General features: G+C 43.1%; 1 protein-coding gene across 2 annotated transcripts in view; it reads right to left on the reverse strand.

Moving 5' to 3' along the window:
* Positions 1-563: 563 nt before the first annotated feature.
* Positions 564-21,108, reverse strand: part of MAP3K14 (mitogen-activated protein kinase kinase kinase 14) — a 38,893-nt gene continuing 18,348 nt past the window's right edge. For both annotated transcript variants that reach the window (XM_083147469.1, XM_083147470.1), the window contains exons 3-16: positions 20,130-20,202; positions 19,628-19,817; positions 18,604-19,077; positions 16,949-17,086; positions 15,636-15,765; positions 12,836-12,967; positions 12,648-12,752; positions 11,558-11,721; positions 11,110-11,260; positions 10,025-10,261; positions 9,696-9,793; positions 8,152-8,281; positions 6,728-6,828; positions 564-4,379 (exon numbers count right to left, since the gene is read on the reverse strand). In XM_083147469.1, the coding sequence (XP_083003595.1) occupies positions 4,158-4,379; positions 6,728-6,828; positions 8,152-8,281; positions 9,696-9,793; positions 10,025-10,261; positions 11,110-11,260; positions 11,558-11,721; positions 12,648-12,752; positions 12,836-12,967; positions 15,636-15,765; positions 16,949-17,086; positions 18,604-19,077; positions 19,628-19,817; positions 20,130-20,202 (2,345 nt within the window). In that variant the 3' untranslated portion in view covers positions 564-4,157. The remainder of the gene's footprint in view (positions 4,380-6,727; positions 6,829-8,151; positions 8,282-9,695; positions 9,794-10,024; positions 10,262-11,109; positions 11,261-11,557; positions 11,722-12,647; positions 12,753-12,835; positions 12,968-15,635; positions 15,766-16,948; positions 17,087-18,603; positions 19,078-19,627; positions 19,818-20,129; positions 20,203-21,108) is intronic.

Raw genomic sequence — 21,108 nt, forward strand, 5'->3', positions numbered from 1 at the left:
GTTCTAGGTCGACAGGTGATTAGTTCAACAGGTTGTTAGTTCGACAGGTCATTAGTTTGACATGGTCTAGGTCAACAGTCAAAAGGTCGACATGGGGTTTTTCACTGTTTTTGGGTGCCGGCACTGGGTCCGACAGTTGGGATCCTGACAGTCATTTACCCGACGTTGGGATCCCGACAGTCAAAACCCCGACACACGGGTGCCTGACGGCCACTGGCTATTCTCCCTCGTGGGGGTCCACGACCCCCATAGAGGTAGAATAGAATAGGTGGCGAGGAGCGTAGCGTAGCGAGCCACCGTGTCCGCAGAGTGGTGACCCCGCAAGGGGCTTTGTTGCGCTCACCATGCTGTCTGGGTCCGGTCAGTCGAGATCCCGACGTCGGTATAATGACTGTCGGGATCCCTATACCTCACACCTTTAAGTTGTGTTGGCATGTTGCATTTTTCATATAATTTTCCAGTCTTATGTCTAAAGAACATGTTCTGCTCTTAAGTTCTAAATAAATAAAAGTAATAAATAATTTAATGAATAAACGTGATAGAATGAAATGCACAAAGAAGTATAGAATTATCTGATTATTTTATTGCATGAATACAAAAGTGCTATTAAAACGAACATTAATTCAGTTATTGCACTCCATCGTCATGTGCATTACACTTAGAGCAGTGGTCTCAAACCTCTGGATATGTGACACACCCACCATGTTAATGATTTTTTGTGACATTAATGGTAAAATAAGCTAGTAAATAAAAATTATATCATGACATGCCAACATAAAAGCCCAACCCTAATGCTATTTAACCATTTTCAGACACACAAATGCAAAAAAGTGCACACTGATTCTGAATCCACTTATTGGTTCCTAATCAGTCATGGCACGAAGGGCCTGATTCATGGATCCCAAAAGCAAACTCTTTCTCTAATAAGCATAACCATGTGCAATGCAGGTGGGGCAAATGTATTCTGTGCAGAGCTAGATTTAGTTGGGGTTTTACAAACTAATCTAATTTGGCGTGTAAAAATAAAGCAGCCAGTATTTACCCTGCACAGAAACAAAATAACATGTTCCATTTACCCCAAATGCAGTCCACATGGTTTTGCCCATCAGAGACTTTTCTTGCTGAATCAGGCCCTTAATGTGGACCATTACCTACAAAATGATTTTGTGCACTTACAGTTACTCATATTTACTGAGGTTTTAGTTCTTACTGAATTCATTGATTGATACTGGTTCAGTTACAAGCTTGTGACAAATACAATAGGTAGCAATGTAAGCTTTGATGGCACCAAATCCTACAGTTTTCTGCCACGCTGATACTTATTGCAGAGTCCCCTGCTGATGCAGCTACGGTTATGTACCCTGTACTTGCACTCTATTGTATTCAACTGGAAGTCACTGTTTTGCATATTTATTTATATACTCTGTAATTGGGCGCTGCAGATCCATTGTGGCACCATTTAAATAAAGGATAATAATAATAAATGGCTTCAGTTTAATAATTTCTAAGCCCCTACACGCTAGCCAACATCAGCAGGGGGGGGGGGGGGGGGGGGCAATAGCAAGTGCATATACACTCAATGATGCCGGGGGGGAAGAGGGCGCAAAAGCAGGAGAGCGTCAGTCATGTTGCGGCTGTGGCATGACCATCTTCACATATACCACTTTTACACTGCCGAAAAATCCGGGTCAGCGGCAGTTCAGACCCAGATCAGCGGCAGTGTAAATGGGGCCGACCCGTGTCCATTTACAAGGGACCTCTACCCAGGTCCTGACCTGGGTGGAACATGGCTAGGACCCGTGTAGAGGCCGGTGTAAATGGTGCTATCACGGGTTGAGGCAGCAGGAGCGGTGTCCATGCACGACATGCAGCACTGGGGAGGCAGCTGAGTCCCTGCTGTGGATGGGAACTAGTAGCACTTCCCATCCGCTGCAGGGACCCTGTCGCTCTAGCCTACCTGCCCATTACCTTGACCCCACCTGACTGTTACCCCTGCCCTGGCTAGCATGGAGACCCCCACCTGACTTCCCATCCTGTGGCCGCAGCCCCTCTATCAATGGAGCCGCTCAGTCAGTGCTCTGCCGGAGCCGCCAGTGCTGCCGGGAGTTGTAGTCTTCTCTTCCTCCTCCTCTTCACTCCCTGCTCGCAGCTACCGAGTAGGAGCCCTGTACGGGGACTACACTTCCCAGCAGCACCCACGGACACTCGGCCACCAGGCTCTGGTGCCACAATTAGTCCTTTGTACTGTAGTGTGATAGATGCGTCTGGTGGCCCTGTGCCTTATCTACAGTGAGAGGGAGAGGGTAGCCAGCGCTGTACACATGGCAGGGGCTGTACCATGGTACACATAACTGTACCGGTATATACATGGGCAGCGCTGTACACATGGCAGGGGCTGTACCAGGGTACACATAGCTGTACTGGTATACACGTGGGCAGCGCTGTACACATGGAAGGGGCTGTACCATGGTACACATAGCTGTACCGGTATATACATGGGCAGCACTGTACACATGGCAGGGGCTGTGCCAGGCTACACATAGCTTTACGGGTATACATATGGCAAGGGCTGTACATGGGGGTACACTATACATAGCGTCTGAGCAATCCTTCCCCTGGCAATGAGCAATTTCACCCCCCTTGGCAACGAGCAATCCCCGCCCCCCCCCCCCCCCCCCTGGTAACGAGCAAGCAATTTTAATAACAGCCACATGAAAAAGCAGGGCTGACCCAGGTTCAGTGTAAATGGTGCAGACCCAGGTCCGACCCAGGTCGAAGTGCTGTGTAAATGGGGTATAAAGCTGGGTCCGATCCTGGAAACTCCAGTGTTCAAAGACCAGGGTCCGACTAGGAATTTTGGCATAAAAGGGCTATTAGTGTGCATGAGGCTTAAATCTATATCACTGTTGCTTAGAGATGAAATATCCATATACTGTATAATTAATAAGTGTCCTGCGCAAGGAGAATTTATAAGTGACTTTACACTTCAGAATTTAGACCTGCTGTACAGAAGGTGTATTAATGCACTGCCAGGACAATGCTTACAGGCCTTGTCTGGCATAGTCGTAGTATGTTATTATACCGGAGCCAGGAATATATTACCTAGCCAAGTCGCATCACATGCGATGCACTGCCCCACTCTGTCCCCTGTCATTTTGCTTAGGTCCGAGATCCATTCTGCAGGTACACTGGCCCCCCACAGTGATACAGAGGTCTCTGGGTGCTGCAATCAACAGCAGCAGGGGGGTACTGATCGTCAGTCCCCCCGAAAACACACTTTGCTGCACTCATGTAGAGGAAGGGGGACTATGCTCACTGGGAGTGGGGGACATGAAACTACCTCCATGGGGGCAATTTCTATAACCATTTATAGATGGTGAGAGAGGGATTATATAAAAGTTAGTTAAATAATGCTGGCGGGGGGGGGGGGGTATGGGAATCTAAAAAAATATATATACATTATAGGATTTAAGGCCACCGTTTTTTCTCCAACAATGCGGCTGTATATAAGCAGTGGAATCCGCATCAGCAGAAGATAGTCGAAAACTGATACATTTTTTTTTACTAAAACATGTAGATTCATGTGTTTTCCAAAAGTGACTATTTTTTCCATCAGTTGAAAAAACTTGGGGTCAAATATAATAGGATGCGAGATTCAGATAGTGAGATATTTGGTAAGAAATCTCCAGTTGTTTTTTTTAAAGCGGCAATCATTTACACTGCAAACCCAGTTTGATTTTGCAGTGTAAATGATTGCCTTTTTTTTAAAAACTGGAGATTTCTTATCAAATCTCTCCCTTCCTAAATCTCGCATCCTTTTATATTTCACCCTTGAATGTAAATTCAACCAAAAATTGGTGAAAAGTAAAATTTCACAAACCAGAAAGGATTGATTACCTCCTATGAATTTTATAGGTGTGTTTCTTTTTTAAACGCCGCTCGCAGTCAGTGTAATGCACCCTGGGGTTTTTCACCTCCAATCTGCCAGGAAGAGTCTAGCTATTATAAGTCAGAGGCATCACTTGTATATAGTAATATCAGATGTGTACATTTCATATTCACATTTGTCTGTGGTTTGGGGATGCCTGATATCATTCCAGACTTTGTAACCAATAAGAAGTTTTCACAAAAGTGTAAGAACCTTTTGCTGTCAGCAGTCACTTTGGTGCTTGTAAATTTTGGGCATCTGTCCCTCCGCCTGTATATACCTCCCCTGTATTCCCTTCTTCTATCTTTCCATTTTTCACCCTCCAAAGCCAACACCCGCCACGGTCAGATGCTAGAGAACATTGTAGCTCAATGCCGCAGTCTGCGATGTCCGTGCTCTGTGGGATTGATGTTCCATTCGCGTTTACTATGGTAAAAGACTTTATAGGGATCTGAAGGACATAAGAGCAAAAATTATATTATTAGGAAGACCACAAAAAGATATTCTACCTCCAGGTCCTTATTAAGATCTGATCGCAGTACAAATTTCCTACATTATCCTATTATATTTGCTATAGATTACAATGGTTCCCACGAGTTGATGGACCAGGGCCAAATCAAATACTGTCTGGTCAATATTATAGGCAAAACCAGTGCTAGTGGTCATAACATATGTCGACAATCAAATGCGTAGACCTGTCCACCACCATGGGTGTGGTACAGGGGTCCAAAAGTTGGGATCCCGACAGTCATTATCCCGACGTCGGGATCCCGACTGGCCGGACCCAGACAGCGTGGTGAGCGCAACTAAGCCCCTTGCGGGCACGGTGGCTCGCTACGTGAGCCACCTATTCTATTCTCCCTTTATGGGGGTTGTGGACCCCCACGAGGGAAAATAGCAGGTGGCCGTCGGGAACACGGCTGTCAGTGTTTTGACAGTCCGGCACCCCACTACCACATACAGTAACTGACCCTATGAATGACTGGTAAGCACAAATCGGTACTTGTTTCCTAGCACGGCGCCCACGATTTTAATCTTATGCCATCATTTTGTACAGGCACCCTGATGGGTGATTACTATGTAAAATGCACCCCCCTTGTTAACGCCACCCCCACTATGAACGCCAACCCGTGGCGGGCAGCAGTACACCTCCTCTGACCTTTTCATACCCCCACTATGCAGACCGAAGCGTGGTGAACGCAGCGAGTCCAGCGAGGGGCCGCGGATTACTTCACATGTATTCCGCATGCGCTCGCCACGCTTCGAGCTTGGTGGTGAGCTGCGCTCCCCACACTATATAAAATCAACTCCATGCCGACGTGGATAGTGGGGGTATGAAAAGGTTGGAGGACGCGTACCGCCGCTCCTGGCGGGCTCGCTGCGGTCGCCACGCTTCAGGTTGGCATTGATAGTGGGGGTGGCGTTAAGAATGGGGGTGCATTTAACATAGTAATCACCCATTGTACAGTTCGGCTCTTAAAACCCGAAAATCGGTTCCCATCGCATACCTTAATTAGTGGTATGCGATGGCATTATGGGCGCCGTGCTAGGAAACAAGTACCCACAAATCACTTAATGTATTAATTTCTGCAGAATATCTCACTGAGGGCCAGATGTCCCAAGCTTGAAAAGTGGTAAAATGGAGATTGATAAACCACCAGCCAATCTGCCATGTCATATGCGGTGTTTGAAAAATGACAGGTAGGAATTGATTGGTTGGTGGTTTATCTCTCTTCATTTGATCACTTTTCAAGACTAAAGGTACCCATACACCTACAGATTTATCTTCAGATCTGGCTGGTTGGAACAAAAATCTGGTAATATCTAAATGACAGTTTGTCAGTTTTCCAGTACCAATACCGATAAAAATATAACCAGATGGACAATTTCCAAGCAAATGGTCAACCGTCATCTGCTCAAATCCATAACCATGTTTTTGTTCCAACCAGCCAGATCTGAAGATAAATCTGAAAGTGTAAGGCAGCTTTTAACGTCCATACACACTGGGCGACTATGCCCAGTATGTATGGACAGAGATGATGCCAATCATCGTGCGCCGACGGAGGGGGAAGGACGGCTTTACATAGAGCAGAGTTATGCAAAGCCGTCCTGAAAGCCGTCCTGAAAGCCGCTCATCTGCTAGTATAACCAGCAGACGAGCGCCTTCCCTGGCGATGTTGCCGGAGCGCGCAGCAGCGCTCATCGCTCATACACACTGGGCGGCTTTGACCTGAAAACTGCGCAAACCTGGTGTTTTGAGCGACTTTCAGCTCGAAGTCGCCCAGTGTGTATAGGCCTTTAGTACATATCGACCTGAGAAACTTTGGCCTAAGGGAGCTGTGAAAAAATGCTAAGGTGCCATCGTTTAGCCATTGTAGTGAGTGGGCTACAATTTAACAGTTTTTTTCCAGAAAACTGCCCATACCAATGGCTGCAGCCTAGCTGACTGCTCTTTAGGAACTGGGTTTTCACAGGGGCCACAAGAGGAGCATTAAGTTGATATATGTTGGGGGTAAATAGAAAAACATTTAAAAATCGCCACAGTATATGTCAGGTATGTCCAAACTATGGCCCTCCAGCTGTTGTGAAACTACACATTCCAGCATGCCTTGCCACAGTTTTGCTATTAGGTAATGCTAAAACTATGGCAAGGCATGCTGGGATGTGTGGTTTCACAACAGCCACAGTTTGGACATGCCTGGTATAAGTTTAACTATTGGGGGCACAACAACAGTCTTAATTAAGACACCTATTGTATAAACAATGCTAAGCAGAGCCAACACCGTTTCTCCTTCATACCTGACTGCTTATTCCCACAGCTAGGTCTGCCAATTTTGTCCTGCCAGACTCCCAAATGTGCAGCATCTCCCCACTGAAGGTTTTCAATTTAACTTTGACACCTGAAAAACACATTCACGGCCGTTAAGAAAAGGAAGAGATGTAATTCGCACAGGTGGAATATGCGGTTAGTATTTAACAGACATTAACCCTCATTTAGGAATTTAACACCTTATCGAAACGGTGAAGTTTAAAGAGGGTGTGCTACCACAGGACATAGAATGAATACAATTTCAAGGAAAAGAAAAGCGGCTCTCAAATTTAAACACTGCATTGTTCACTTATTAAGTTTAAAAACCAGCATTTCTCAGCACCTCATAGGACTACTGAGGTAGTCACAGCAGGATAAATCTCCAGTTTTGTGTGTCTTATGCTACCCCGATTATTGGGAATAATATGTAATTGAGAATTAAATTGTCCACAGAACCAAAGGAGAACATGCAATGCTGAGGCACAATTAAACCTTACAATCAGTTAACATACAGTCAATAGAGTAACGGTCCCACTGAGGGTTAATAAAACTATTATTGTCATTTAGGGGAAAGCAACACAGTGGGGCCCTTCTGTGTGAGGATTGTATATCCTTTTTAAATTCACATTGTTTGTGTCTTACATGTTTGTCCTTATGTATGTCGATACTTCCCTACATTTTAACTATGTTTTTCAAATAAAAGTTAATTTTATTAAAACCTCTTGCTGAGTGCATTACACCGTGACATTCTTTTCTTTCCCTTGATATTGCATTCACAGCCGTTATAGGGTCATAGTTTATCAAGTTACACTGTAACAATTTATCATGATCAGGAACAGAGAGATTGATAGTCCACATTCTGAAAATGATAGCTCCCATTCTGGGTTGTTGAAGAGTGCACATGATAATTTTTTCAGTATGATTGACTAGTGGCTCCATTAGGGGAGTGCGGGTCACATTTGTTAAAGCCATCTAAAGAGGCGACTCTAAAATAGCAGAGCTATTATGGTGTCACCCTATCAGCATCACTGAGCTGCTGGGAGTGGAGGCAGTGGGCCACAGAGGAGGCAGGCAGCACGAATGCCTCAGGAGAAGTCACAGACATTGGCGGTAAGTGTCCAGCATTACAAAGCGGCTTCAGCACATGAGAGGACATGAGGCCATGCCTCCTTTATGAGCATGCACAAACTCTCATCTACTGAACTGGGTGTCACCACTGTCATAGACCACTTTGCCGCTTCATACTTTCTATTGGACCCTTTGTATTAATGAAAGTTGTATTTTTGTATCACATAAGTTCACAACAACTAGTGTTTACCACTCATCATGACCTGTATAACCGTATACTAAACTAAGCACATTTACATATGTCTATTGCAATGTGTTTTGTATAGGTTTAATTATATAGATTTACCGTTGAACCAACTGGGGGCTGTTGTGACTCCACCGCTGAACAAAGAACCACTCTGTAAGCTCCATGGTTCCATCTGGCTCTCCCACGAGTGAATCCCAGAACTTTTAGTGTCCAATGTAGTCATGGAGTCCTATATAGCAGAGAACAGGAGAAGAAACGTAATCATAGTTTTGCAGAACATGTGCTAAAAAAAACTTAGGTGAAAGAAATGACAAATAAGGAACAGAACTGAAAGGGTATTGACATCAATTTATAAAGCATAGAGCCATATTTAATATTTATCGGGTCCGTGATAGATAATTATAATTTCTTAGCGCTGGTATTGGCTGCAATATTAAATTCTGATTTGCCCAAATGTATTAAGATACATTGCATGGGCAGGCCCTGCACTTTGAAAGTAGTGAAGAGATGTCATTGGCTATCACCATCGTCATGTTCACATGCAAATTCCTCTGTGTGGGCATGTGTCAAATGTCAGAAGCCTGCAATCACCACAATGGTTTGGGGCCTAGGGATGTGCATTGACAGGGCTGGCTCAATGGCAGTCCCAGTAAAATGGCCACATAGGGTCGCCACTCCATAGGATGACCAATGACTGTCAGGCTTGGTGGCAACAATTGAATACTGACTGGGCGAGCTGTGACAGTGAGCAGGCAGCCCTGTTCACATATATGTCACGGTTAGCATTACTGCCTCGCAGCGCTGAGGTCATGGGTTCAATTCCCACCATGGCTATAACTGTGCGGAGTTTGTATATTCTCCCCGTAATTGTGTGGCTTTCCTCCAGGTACTCCGGTTTCCTCCCACAATCCAAAAATATACTGGTAGGCTAGTTGGCTCCCAACAAAATAACCCTAGAATGTCTGTGTGCATGTACATTGATTGTAAGCTCCACTGGGGCAGGGACTGTTAATGTTAATGTTCAAAAAAAAATAATATGTACTGTATGTGCTATATAAGAAACTGTTAATAAATAAATAAATAATAATGAGGTCTATACAGAGCCAGTTCTGCAGCTATGTTTAACAGCCAGGACTTTTAAGCCTATATGCATTTGATAAGGGGGTTGTCCTACAATATTTTCCTAGAAAATGAACCCAGCCCTGGATCTGATTGGCTAGAGTATCACCTGACAACAATCTATGTGGTTGCACATATACAGCTGGACAGTTTATGAACAATGAAGGGTAGCACTTCAGGATTGCTGTAGATGGCCAGGAGAAGTGCAACCATCCATGGTGTAACACTACTGGACAAAATAAGCAGGGCTAAGACCACAATATTTGACAGGGAGATGGCATTAGCTATTGGGGCCAAGCTCCGGTATACATCACATTTCGTAGCATTGCTCATTTGGCTACAAAGTATATATAGAAACTATGAGGACTGCTTCTCCAATATATGCTGTAATCCATGGCTATACACATTCAGGGCATTCTTATTATTTGTGGGTGCCCCTGAAAACTTTTTTGGGGGGGAGGGGGTGGGGGGGTGTACTGCAATAGTAATTGCTAAATAGGCATCTTATTCGCTTTTATTTATACCTTGTGGCTGGGCAGAAGCTCCAGACTATCACCACTCAAAAATATTTGTTGCTGTTCCTCAATATAGAACGGCTGTGAGAGGTTCTCCATGTACAGATCTACAAAAAGAAGGGTAATGTGTTAAGCAATTGTTGAGACACAGCATCAAGCAGCTGCGTTCTCCATTATAGTTTTAAAGGGTTCACATGCACAGTTAGCCATCCGTGCACAATGCCATGCTTGTACGCAGCTTATTCATTGGACCAATAAGAACAATGAAGATATCCTGTATTACACTTTATATCATTTTATCTTTAATGGACTGTCCAGTTTGTAGATTACTAACTGACCTATTTCTAAGCGCTCAATCTCCATGTCACATGAGATCTTAGCTTGATCCCCACTCTTGTCAGTTAGAGTTAAAGGTGGTGCCTCTGTTGTGTCCTTCATGTGGTAGTTGAACATAGTCCCAAGTTCTCCAGCACACAATGTGGATTTATGATTGACCTCTGGTACTTCAATGGAGACAGCAGGGAATCTCCTCGGTTCTCTGTATTCTGAGTTCTGTGAGAATTTCAGTCCTCCCACTAGGAAAAAAAAAACATGTTAATTAAAGTTTATAATTTACAGTTTCCTCTGTTTTCTTTATTGGTTTAAATGGTTTGAAATTGCAGATCTTTAGGAGTATACACATAATAGGAGATTTTGATCTCAAAGTAGCTCAGTTTTCCTGTTTTGAGCTACTTTGAGCTCAAAATCTGTTACTGTGTATGGCCGGTTGATGAGCGGTGAGCGCTGATGCGCACTTCCACATCATTGCCGGCTGCCACCGCCATCCGTCGCCCTGTTTCACAGGCCGAGTAAACCACTTTCTCCTACTGTAGAAAGTGGTTTACCCCCCGTGAAAATCGCTACACACTAGGTATATACACCCATTGTGTATGCACCTCACCTACAAGAAAGCTGGGTATCTGAGGATGTGTGATCCATAAAATTAGTTGAAAAATAATATGGTTGGACAGACACCTCTCAAATGCGGGTTCTCACCTGTACTAATTAAATGAATGTACATTTTTGTGGTGCTCTATTGAGAGTCCTACAGCACTTGCCACAGAGAATAAACTAGATGTTTAGTCCAGGAAATGATTACATGTTCTTCCTGAATTACTTGTTTTTAGTTGATGACAAGAATCTAGATTGCTAAATATTTTTTCAGTTACATTTACAGAATACAACTTTATTTGCATTTTTTCTTTACCACAGTATTTTACTTCAGCTTTAAAATATGCAACTCTGTATATCAGATTGAACAATATCTGTGCCTAGATCTCCACTTATATGGAGGTTTAGACAGATGTATAATGTATCATTGAATCAATATATACCAATATATGCCAGCTCACTACCTTTGCTTTCCAAAGATTACAGTGCTTACTTTCAGTGAGTGCAACATTCACTTTTTCTAGGAGTTTGTCTGCCGTTGCTCTGTTACTTGGATTTTTCTGTAATCCAGCCTCTATAAGGTTACGGGTTAGCACGTGACAGCTGGGGGGTATCTCCTGCATAGGTGGTGGTTCTGTAGCAATCTGCCAAGAGAATTGTATAGATTTGTAACTTGATTTAAAACAAATGTTGCTTGCAAATAAACCAAGTTATTGTTGAATTTTAAGTTGTTTTTACTGATACAGGGACAGATTTACTAAACTTTTAAAAGGGATAAAATGGAGAGTGATAAACCACCAATCAGCTCATAACTGTCATTTTTCAAATACAGCCTGTGCCTAGGCAGTTTGGAGCAGATTGTCTGGTGCTTTATGACTCTCTATTTTATCACTTCTCAAGCTTAGTACATCTGACCCACAGTATCCTATACAGCAACTTACCTTCAGACATAAAGGAGCAGTGTGCGTGCGGCTCCATGGATGCCAGCCGTTCAACATATGAAGGAACATGCAACATGCACTCCACACATCTAGTTTTGTGTCACATGGTTCTCCACGTACTATCTCTGGGGCCATATGTGTCTCAGTACCCAGGACATAGTCATCTGTAAGAACATAGTAGGCACAATTACAATACCAATGCACCATAACAATTTACAAACGCTTCCTTATTACCTCAATTTAGTTTTTATATAATACCCTCTCCTTTAGTTGTGCAGTAGAGGGGCAGCTGTACTAAGCCTCACAGAGTGATAATGTGGAGACACCAGCCAATCAACTCCTGCCACTGTAACACAGCCTGTAACTTGGGCGTTAGTAGCTGATTGGCAGGTACTTTATCTCCACTTTATCACTCTTCAAAACTTAGTACATCTTCCTCATAATCTGTTATACAGTATGTGAAAGGTTTTGTGGTATTATGTGTATTTAATACTTTGCCATTCATAAATTCTAGGCTATACCCCATGTAAATTACACATTTTATCTCGTTTCTCATGGGTAGATGTATTACAGTAGCGCTTTAACACTTCCTGCTTCACCTCTTTAACAAGATGAAGCAGGAAGGGATATCGACAAGATGTATTTTTGACTATATAATTAAAATCGAATGTCAAATTGTACCGTGTGTACACAGCATTTGTTTAGGGACTTTACAGATAACCGCTTGTAATTTGACAGACATTAATGCAATTAGGTGGGAGGGATTCCTCCATGTAATTGCTTTCATTCCTGCATTTAACCATAGTAAGGATTTGTAAGGATTTATCATAATATGCTCCAGAGCCAAATAAATATACAGTATGTAACTTCAGTGCAGTGTGTAGGTTATATCAGTATTATTATGTTTTCTACAGTATATCATGTGATCATTTCTGTTATTTCATTAAAGGTTGTTTTGGCCAGTTACAGTCCACACGTTCGAGAACTTGTTTCTTCAAAGAAACTTGTTCACTGTATCTTATATTTATTTAACTCTCACCAAACTATGTATGTTTCAGGGAATTGGGAATTGCACAGCATTGTCACTTACTTGTCACTAACTGAGTACTGGACTTTCCAGGTGGGAGATGTGCAGCATGCCCAAAGTCACACAAATACACAGTCTTACTATCCTCACTCAGGAGAACATTGTCAGCTGTAAATAGAGACAGGCTGATTACTAGGGAGATTGTAAGAGAGGCAAAATGGGCAAACACAAAGATAATGGGAGGGACTTACCTTTTATATCCCCGTGTACCACATTGGCAGCATGGAGATGTTTTAGGCCCTGCAATACTTGTTCCATGTAATACAGGGCCCTTTCCTCTGTTAGGTAGCCACTTCTTCTGATCAGCTGGCCCAGAGATCCCCCTGAATAACAGATATTAAAGCTTGTTAGAAAACAAGACAGCATCCAAAGCTAGACCTTATGACATTCCTAATTTGGAAATCAATATATGTTCAATCACTCCCTTGATCCACTTATTACATGTCCCCAGGACCGGTTATTTGAAGTACCATAATCAATTGAAGAACCACAGCCGTAGGGACATGCTTGGGAATTTCTGCCATAAATACATTCCTGCCACTGTTAAGTACAACCTGTTGTAGAATTTACTACTGCCACCGTTCCCATAATCTGCTTTCAGCCCAGCCAGCTATGTGGGTGAACCCAAAAGAGAAAGTGACCACAACCTGTGGCAATGGGGGTTGGGTATATTATATATATATATATTATCTGGGGGTGTATTAATTTTATCTTGAAGGGGTGGGTTGGTTAACAATATGATGAGGGGTGTTGTACTGTTGTAACGTTATGTACTAATGTATTGGGATATAAAGAATTTATTTGGGGATGTGGTGGTGTAATGTGTCTATGTGTATTATTGTTTTGTGGATAGGTAAGTATTCATTTTACCATGTACACATTAGATAACATTAAATTTCTCAATGCATATCATCCAAATCCCTGGAATAGGGATAAAAAACGGCACTTGGAGACGTATATTGAATTCAAACAGACTTTAGTGATGGAGGGTAACGTTTCGGGGTATTAACCCCGTCTTCAGACCCCAATCCTACAGCAATGTGACCCAAAACCAAAATCAAACTTATACTCACCACGCTACCCGCTCTCCCGGTGCCTCAGTCACGCCCCATCACTGCCGAAAGACACAGTTCGCCCACTTCCGGTCACGGATGCACAGCCAGGTTGCCAAGCAACCTCCGGCTTGCGTTTCAATACACAGGAAGGCGGTGGGGTGTGACTGAGGCACTGGGAGAGCGGTTAGCGTGGTGAGTATAAGTTTGATTTTGGGTCACATTGCTGTAGGATTGGGGTCTGAAGACGGGGTTAATACCCGAAACGTCACCCTCCATCACTAAAGTCTGTTTGAATTCAATATACATCTCCGAGTGCCGTTTGTTATCCCTATTCCAGGGATTTGGATGGTATATATATATATATATATATATATATATGAACAAGAAAAGTACCCCTTCAATGCGCTATAAAATTTATAGGTTGGAATGGGCAGCAACTAGGGAAGTCCCCTCTGTTAGTAGGGGATAAAGACAGAAATTAGAACAAAGAAATTATCCCAGTGCGCCCTACGTAAGAGTGTCCTCCACCAGACCAATAATAGAATACAGTAATGATTCTGTAACAGGAGTATTTAATATAAATGATTAAAAATTACAATAAAACATCATTTTCATCTGTATATTCATTTCAGTCAGTACATGGAAAACCCAACGCGTTTCGTCGACCCAGCGACTTCCTCAGGGGTTCATTAATCTGAGTGGTGGAGAGAAACCATATTACACACTACACGGGTATTAAGTGGTATAAGTCTAATGGACTTGGACTGTGTATGTACAGTCCAAGTCCATTAGACTTATACCACTTAATACCCGTGTAGTGTGTAATATGGTTTCTCTCCACCACTCAGATTAATTAACCCCTGAGGAAGTCGCTGGGTCGACGAAACGCGTTGGGTTTTCCATGTACTGACTGAAATTAATATACAGATGAAAATGATGTTTTATTGTAATTTTTAATCATTTATATTAAATACTCCTGTTACAGAATCATTACTGTATTCTATTATTGGTCTGGTGGAGGACACTCTTACGTAGGGCGCACTGGGATAATTTCTTTGTTCTAATTTCTTTGTTATATATATATATATATATACTTTTAATCATATCCCATGTCCTGTGTTCAGGTACTGGGGAAGGAAACGGCACTCGCAGATTTTGTAGAAACAAAGTTTTATATATTCAAGGTGACAGTGTATACAGCCTTATCGACGTTTCAAGGTTGGTTAGCCTTTTCTTCAGGATGCGCTGTAAAGTGCAAATAGTGCCTGTGCAGTTTTTATTTCACTGCACAGGCACTATTTGCACTTTACAGCGCATCCTGAAGAAAAGGCTAACCAGCCTTGAAATGTCGATAATGCTGTATACACTGTCACCTTGAATATATAAAACTTTGTTTCTACAAAATCCGCGAGTGCCGTTTCCTTCCCCAGTACCTGGACACAGGACATGGGACATGATTGAAAGTGTCTGAATTCTTAAGGGCACCGCGGTATGTGATTTCTTCGTCCGGAGTGCCGAACAACCAAAAATACTATGTCAAGGTGTAGGTGACTTCAATCCCTGCTACTGCTTGGTTGTGTGGTTGTCTTCTTGAAAAAGGCCGGACATCGGCCGAAACGTCGACCAGGACTGCGGTCCCCCACTATTTGGTGATGTACTAAATAAACCTTTCTGGTTATACTTGTTGGTGAGTGCCCTGATTGGACCCTGAAGGGCCTGTCGTATCCTGTATATATAGATAGATAGATAGATAGATAGATAGATAGATAGATAGAAAGGCTGCACTCATGTATGTTTTGGGCCACTGCCCATTGCGACTTTATTAAAGTGCGAATACTTCCCACAAATGTACAAAGAAGTGTTACATATTGTTGTCTTTGGCCATTTATATATACTGCATATAAAGTGCTTTGCTTATGATAATTACAAACTTTACCGTTGATTAACTTCATAAACACAGTAACGCAGGGTCCTTCTCGGACTGCCCCATACACTGGGAGTATTTTGTCAGAATCGACAGAGAGACAGCATGTCAACTCCTGGGATCGAAATCTGCTCTTGTGAATCTGGAAGAAAGAGGAGTAGTAGGTCAGACATTGAGGAAAATAAGTGGAAATGGGTCTCATTTCAAGCAATTTCTATGCTGAATATTTGCAATTGAGCCCCTTGTCCTATCTATTTACCTTACATGATTACTGTATGCTGTACAGTGAATTGGCAAACTCTAGCATAGATTATTCTATTTCAGACAAGCAGCAACATTGCTTGTGTGCCCTTGTGTGCACATTATCTCTGCTAGCTAGGAAACAATAAACTTGTCACACAGACTCAGGTGTCTGCATAATAGTGACGTTGTCAGTCACAGGATAGAACACCACTGATCTTTTTTGTTGAATTGTATGAAATAGGTCTAGTTGACCCCATATGTCATCTGTCATGAAGTGTGTATTCTCACTGGTACTTAATATGGCTTATCCTTTATTAACAGGAGTTTCAGCAGCCCTACAGGTGCCCATACCCACATACCCATTTTGCTGTGTGTTTTGTGCTAAATATCATTGCATCGCATGCGATGTGCATGCAATTCGATCGAAAGACTGTACAAAAAGTATGTGCAGCACATACTTTTTGTACTGTGCTATGAGATGCCGCGGGAGCGCGCATCTCAAAGCACACATCGCACCGGGAAAATCAGTGCGTGTATGGGCCCCTTACGTGACATGGTGTGCTGTATATAAGGGAAAAAGTGATATACATATAACCAGTGGTCGAAGTGGAAATTTTGAAGTGGGGGTATGGAAATTTTGAAGTGGGGGTATGGAAAAGCAAAGAGTGAATATAGTGCGCACCTTCGGACACCCCCCTGTCCATCAACGTCCCCAGCCAGACTGCCCCGTTGTACAGGGGTATTACAAAAGCACAATATGCGCTGCTGAGTGATCAGAGAGCATCCTGAGGGGGAGCAATCCTTTCAGATTAAAGTGGCGGTATGGCATACCCCCGTATACCGCCCCACTTCGACCACTGCATATAACCCATGCTATTGGTTCCCAAACGTTCTTGAATCACATCACACTATGATATCAGCAGTTTTTTTAAACTTGTCGACTTACTGATTGTAGACCACCTGGTGTCTGCCTATTGGCTGTCTACCTATATACTGTTGATCTTTTAATTCACAAAGATTGTCTGGTGTATTGTCTGTCCCTGTATACATCCAGACACACAAGCATGCTGTACCATTGTTACCTTTTTGGCTGCAAACTGGAATCCTGTTTTATTGTCCTTTCCCAGGTACACATCCCCGAAAGCTCCACTGCCCAGTACTTCTCCACACTTCATCCATTGGATATCTTCTCTATACTCATAATCCTCCATCTTCAGCTCCTAAGAAGAAGTGGGAATGGATTTGCTGTAATGTTGCCAATATATACATATTATACATTTATTTTCCAGTGTGTATGGGCAAGCAGTGTTAATGTCCGGCAATACATATGCCGCACCACATTGCCGTTAATGTATGGCAATACACATGCCGCACCAGGACTGAGTAAACTCCAACACCATATACTGTAGAAACCTCTGCAAGGTAACAAACCCTCTGTCTTGATTTTAACTATTGTGTAGTCATTTTAAAATATTTTTTACACTGCAATATAGATATCAGTTTGAAGTACAAACCCCACCCAAATCGAACTCCCTCTGCACATGTTACATCTGCCCCCCTGCAGTGCACATGGTGTTATCCATTAGAGAGAGATTTTTGGAATTTGCTTTTGCAAGTGAACCAGAATCAGGCCCAATATATGACTGCCTGTTTTGCCCAAACTTAGCTTTTTCCGTAATTATTTACTCAAGTAAATGGAAGAGCGCTGGGATATGCTTAATGCCACAATTCAGCAAACACATGTATGTTTTTAAACGTGAGAACATCAAGGCAAAATGCATTGTTCATGGTCTGATTATCCAATAAAGTTTTGTAAGTAGTGTTTGATGGAGTGTTTGTAAGCAAGGACAAAGATACAGATTTATTAACTTTTTTTCACTAAAATATTGTGAAAAAAGGAGTGCTTGCAGTGCAAAAGTATATGCTTAGAGCAAAGTATATGAATGTTTTTAAGGATGATGAGGGCAGGGGGTATTCAATCTCCCGCAGCCATCTCCCAATGGGGAGATGGCTGCAGGGCCCTATTCAATGCTGTCTTCCCCGACTGCATTGCACAGGGGATCTCAGCAGAACGAGCCTGACTTCACAAGCAGTTGGGCTCATTCTGCCGAGAATGGCCTGGAATTGACGAGCTCTCAGCTGCAGCTCACCTCTTCCCGACAGCAGCTCGCGACCACGCCCCCTTCTCGCCCCGCTATAGATGGGACATTGAATCCCACCTGCGATTTCTTGGTCGAGGAGAACGGGAAAGGGTCACAGCCAGTGTTCCCTCTAAGCTGTGCGCACGTGCGCGCGCACACACCTTGACGAGCGTGCGCACAGACATTACAACTGAGCGCACAAAGCAGCAGTGGTCTCTTTTTGCAGTTGTGGACTCAATTATTGTGTGTTTCACCCATTAACTACATTGTGTACTGTATTTTGAATGTTTAAATGTTTAATATAATTTTGAAGTAAAGTTAACAAAATAGCTGAACATCATTTTCCAGTTATATATAAGTGACGCACAAAAATGTAAATTTCATTCCAAAGTTGCACAGCCAAAATCTTTAGCCGCACACAGCCTTCGTAAAATTAGAGGGAACATTGGTCACAGCTGTCGGGCCAGCTCGACAGCCGCGACCCAAGATTGAATACCAAAATCTGGTTATGGCCTCTTTTTGATAAGTCCTGATTTTGTAATAATGTCTTATATTAAAATATCTGTTGCAAATTTGAATCCAGTGCATTGTTATACCTCTCTTAAAAGGATCCCTTCATTGTCCACGTCTTCTTCCTCGTCACTCTTCCAAGCCTTGGCTAAAGTGCACAGGTTGTGTTTCACTCCGTTGATCACGCTTCCCCTCAGAGCCAACAACACCCCTTCTTCCACAGATTGGGTTTTCGAGTCTATGCAGGAGTCAGTGATTTTGGAGAAGCCATAATGTGGGCTCAGATTGTCTTCCCAGTCATCTAGACCTAAGGCGCTGATAATTCCAGGCAGTCGATTGTTATATCGTGAATCGCCTTGTGGGGAAGTGGGAGGCTGTAGTTTTCCAGCCCCCACATGATATAAAAATTGTGATGGAGCGATAAGCTTATGATGAGGTTTTTTAATACAGTGCTCCTTGTTATGAAGAGGGTGATGGATGGTTGATCCATTATGTTGCTGGACAGAGCAGTTGTCCAGCGTATCATCCTTGAACCACTGCTTTGACTGGGAGTCATCATCCTGCATAAAACACCAGAAACACAAAAAGAAGAGAATCCAGAAACTGGATGTGACATACAGTCTACATAATCTTGTGCGCATTATACAGAAAATGCATGGTCATAATAGCATTCTAAGTAGGGTTAGGTGAGAGTTTTTATAGAATTAATAGCTGTATACATAGAGCTATACCCGCTCAGTAGATAATAGCACATATCTGTTCCACAACGGGGACATTTTACTATAATGAGAAGATGTATACATAACGTGATCAGAAACAAGGGCATGGTGACAAGAGATGGTATCTTGGCAAAACTGCAGTTGTAAGTCATTTTTGGTCAATTATGGTGATTGTTGAGCAAACCTATAGGTAGTGTCTATATACAGATATATTCTGAAAGAGTATATTCTGAAAGAGTACATTGACCATACTAGACTGCCATCTGACAAAGAAACTATGGCGTACAACACATAGTTACCACAAGATGGCACTATTGATTCAGGTAACTAGTTTGCCTCACAATTTCAACTGTTATTGGGTCCCCTCTCTTGTTTGATGTGTAACAATTACCTGCACAGGGATAGGTGTCCGGGTCTCTTGTTCTGGGGTAGCCTGGCCTCTTTTTGCTGTTTGTGTATCAATCTTGGCACTCCGTTTCCGTTTCTTTTTTTTGCTCTTTGGTGAACGCGGTAACTGTGCCAATTTGCACTCTGTAGAGTTTACCACATTATTTGGGATGTGCTCATTGCTTTCACATAAACTGTAAATAAAATATGTGAAGGTTGGTGATGATCACAGGAGTAGCTGACTGGCAAATAACTATGGGCCTGTCAGGACCAAAAGAACAAAATAAACGTATTTTTAATTAATAATTAATAATTTTGGGTATTTGCACTTATTGGCTAAACATAGATTCACCTGGGTCTCTTGGGAGACAAGACAGGTTTCTTTTTTTTTATTGCTTGTTATTGGCCGAGAAGAATAACTTCCACTAGACCAATTAGCACTGACCCATTGCCAGAGCATCTTTGAGAATTCATTAGTGCAAGTGGCTAGTTGTATGACATATTACCTGTACTGATTGTAGTCTGTCATATAAAGAGGGCCTTCCTGAGAACTCGGGCATATCTGCTGATTATTCTCACCTAGAATAGAATCGAAAGCATTGCCATATGTTATACTATGAAGATATTTTACGTAATAGCAGATATAGGGTCAGGTTATGTGGCAGAATTCAGAATTGGAACAGCTTTGTGGTTACAATTCACAAGACAAAATACGGTACTTGTTTCCTAGCACGGCGCCCATCGCATACCGTACTTAGTGGTGTGCGATGCGATATTCCCGTGAAATTAACAGGAGTGCTTGTAAAATGAAATATTGCATAGCATTGCATGCCAGCAAATGGCATGTGATACGATGCTTAATTGTACAAGCATCCTGATGGGTGCTTACAATGTTAAATGCACCCTCATTGTCAACGCCACCCCCACTATCAATGCCAACCCGAAGGTTGGCGAGCACAGTGAAGGGAGGCGATACGTGTCCTCCGACCTTTTCATACCCCCACTATCCACGTCGGCGTGTAGTTGATTTTAGATAGTGTGGCGAGCCACTGAGCCCGAAGCGTCGTGAGCACAGCGTGCCCAGCGCGGGGACGCGGAATACTATCCGGAAGCGTGGCAAGCACAGCGAGCCCCGCGTAGGGACGCCGAATCCATGTAAAGTAATCCGTGTTCCCGCGAGGGACTCGCTGCGCTCGCCACGCTTCAGGCTCAGTGGCTCGCTGCGCTCACCACACTATCTAAAATCAACTTCGGGCGTACCGCCACCCCTCGCCACACTATCTAAAACAACTCCACGTGTACTGCCGCCCCTCGCGGGCTCGCGGGCACGCTTCGGGCTCGGTGGCTCGCTGCTCTCGCCACACTATCTAAAATCGTCACCACGCGTACCGCCGCCCCTCACCACACTATCTAAATCAACTCCACGCGTACCACTGCGCTCGCCACGCTTCAGGTTGGCATTGATATTGGGGGTGGCGTTGACAA

Source organism: Crinia signifera, chromosome 6 (genome assembly GCF_055691185.1).
Source record: "Crinia signifera chromosome 6, ASM5569118v1, whole genome shotgun sequence".
NCBI lineage: Eukaryota > Metazoa > Chordata > Amphibia > Anura > Myobatrachidae > Crinia > Crinia signifera.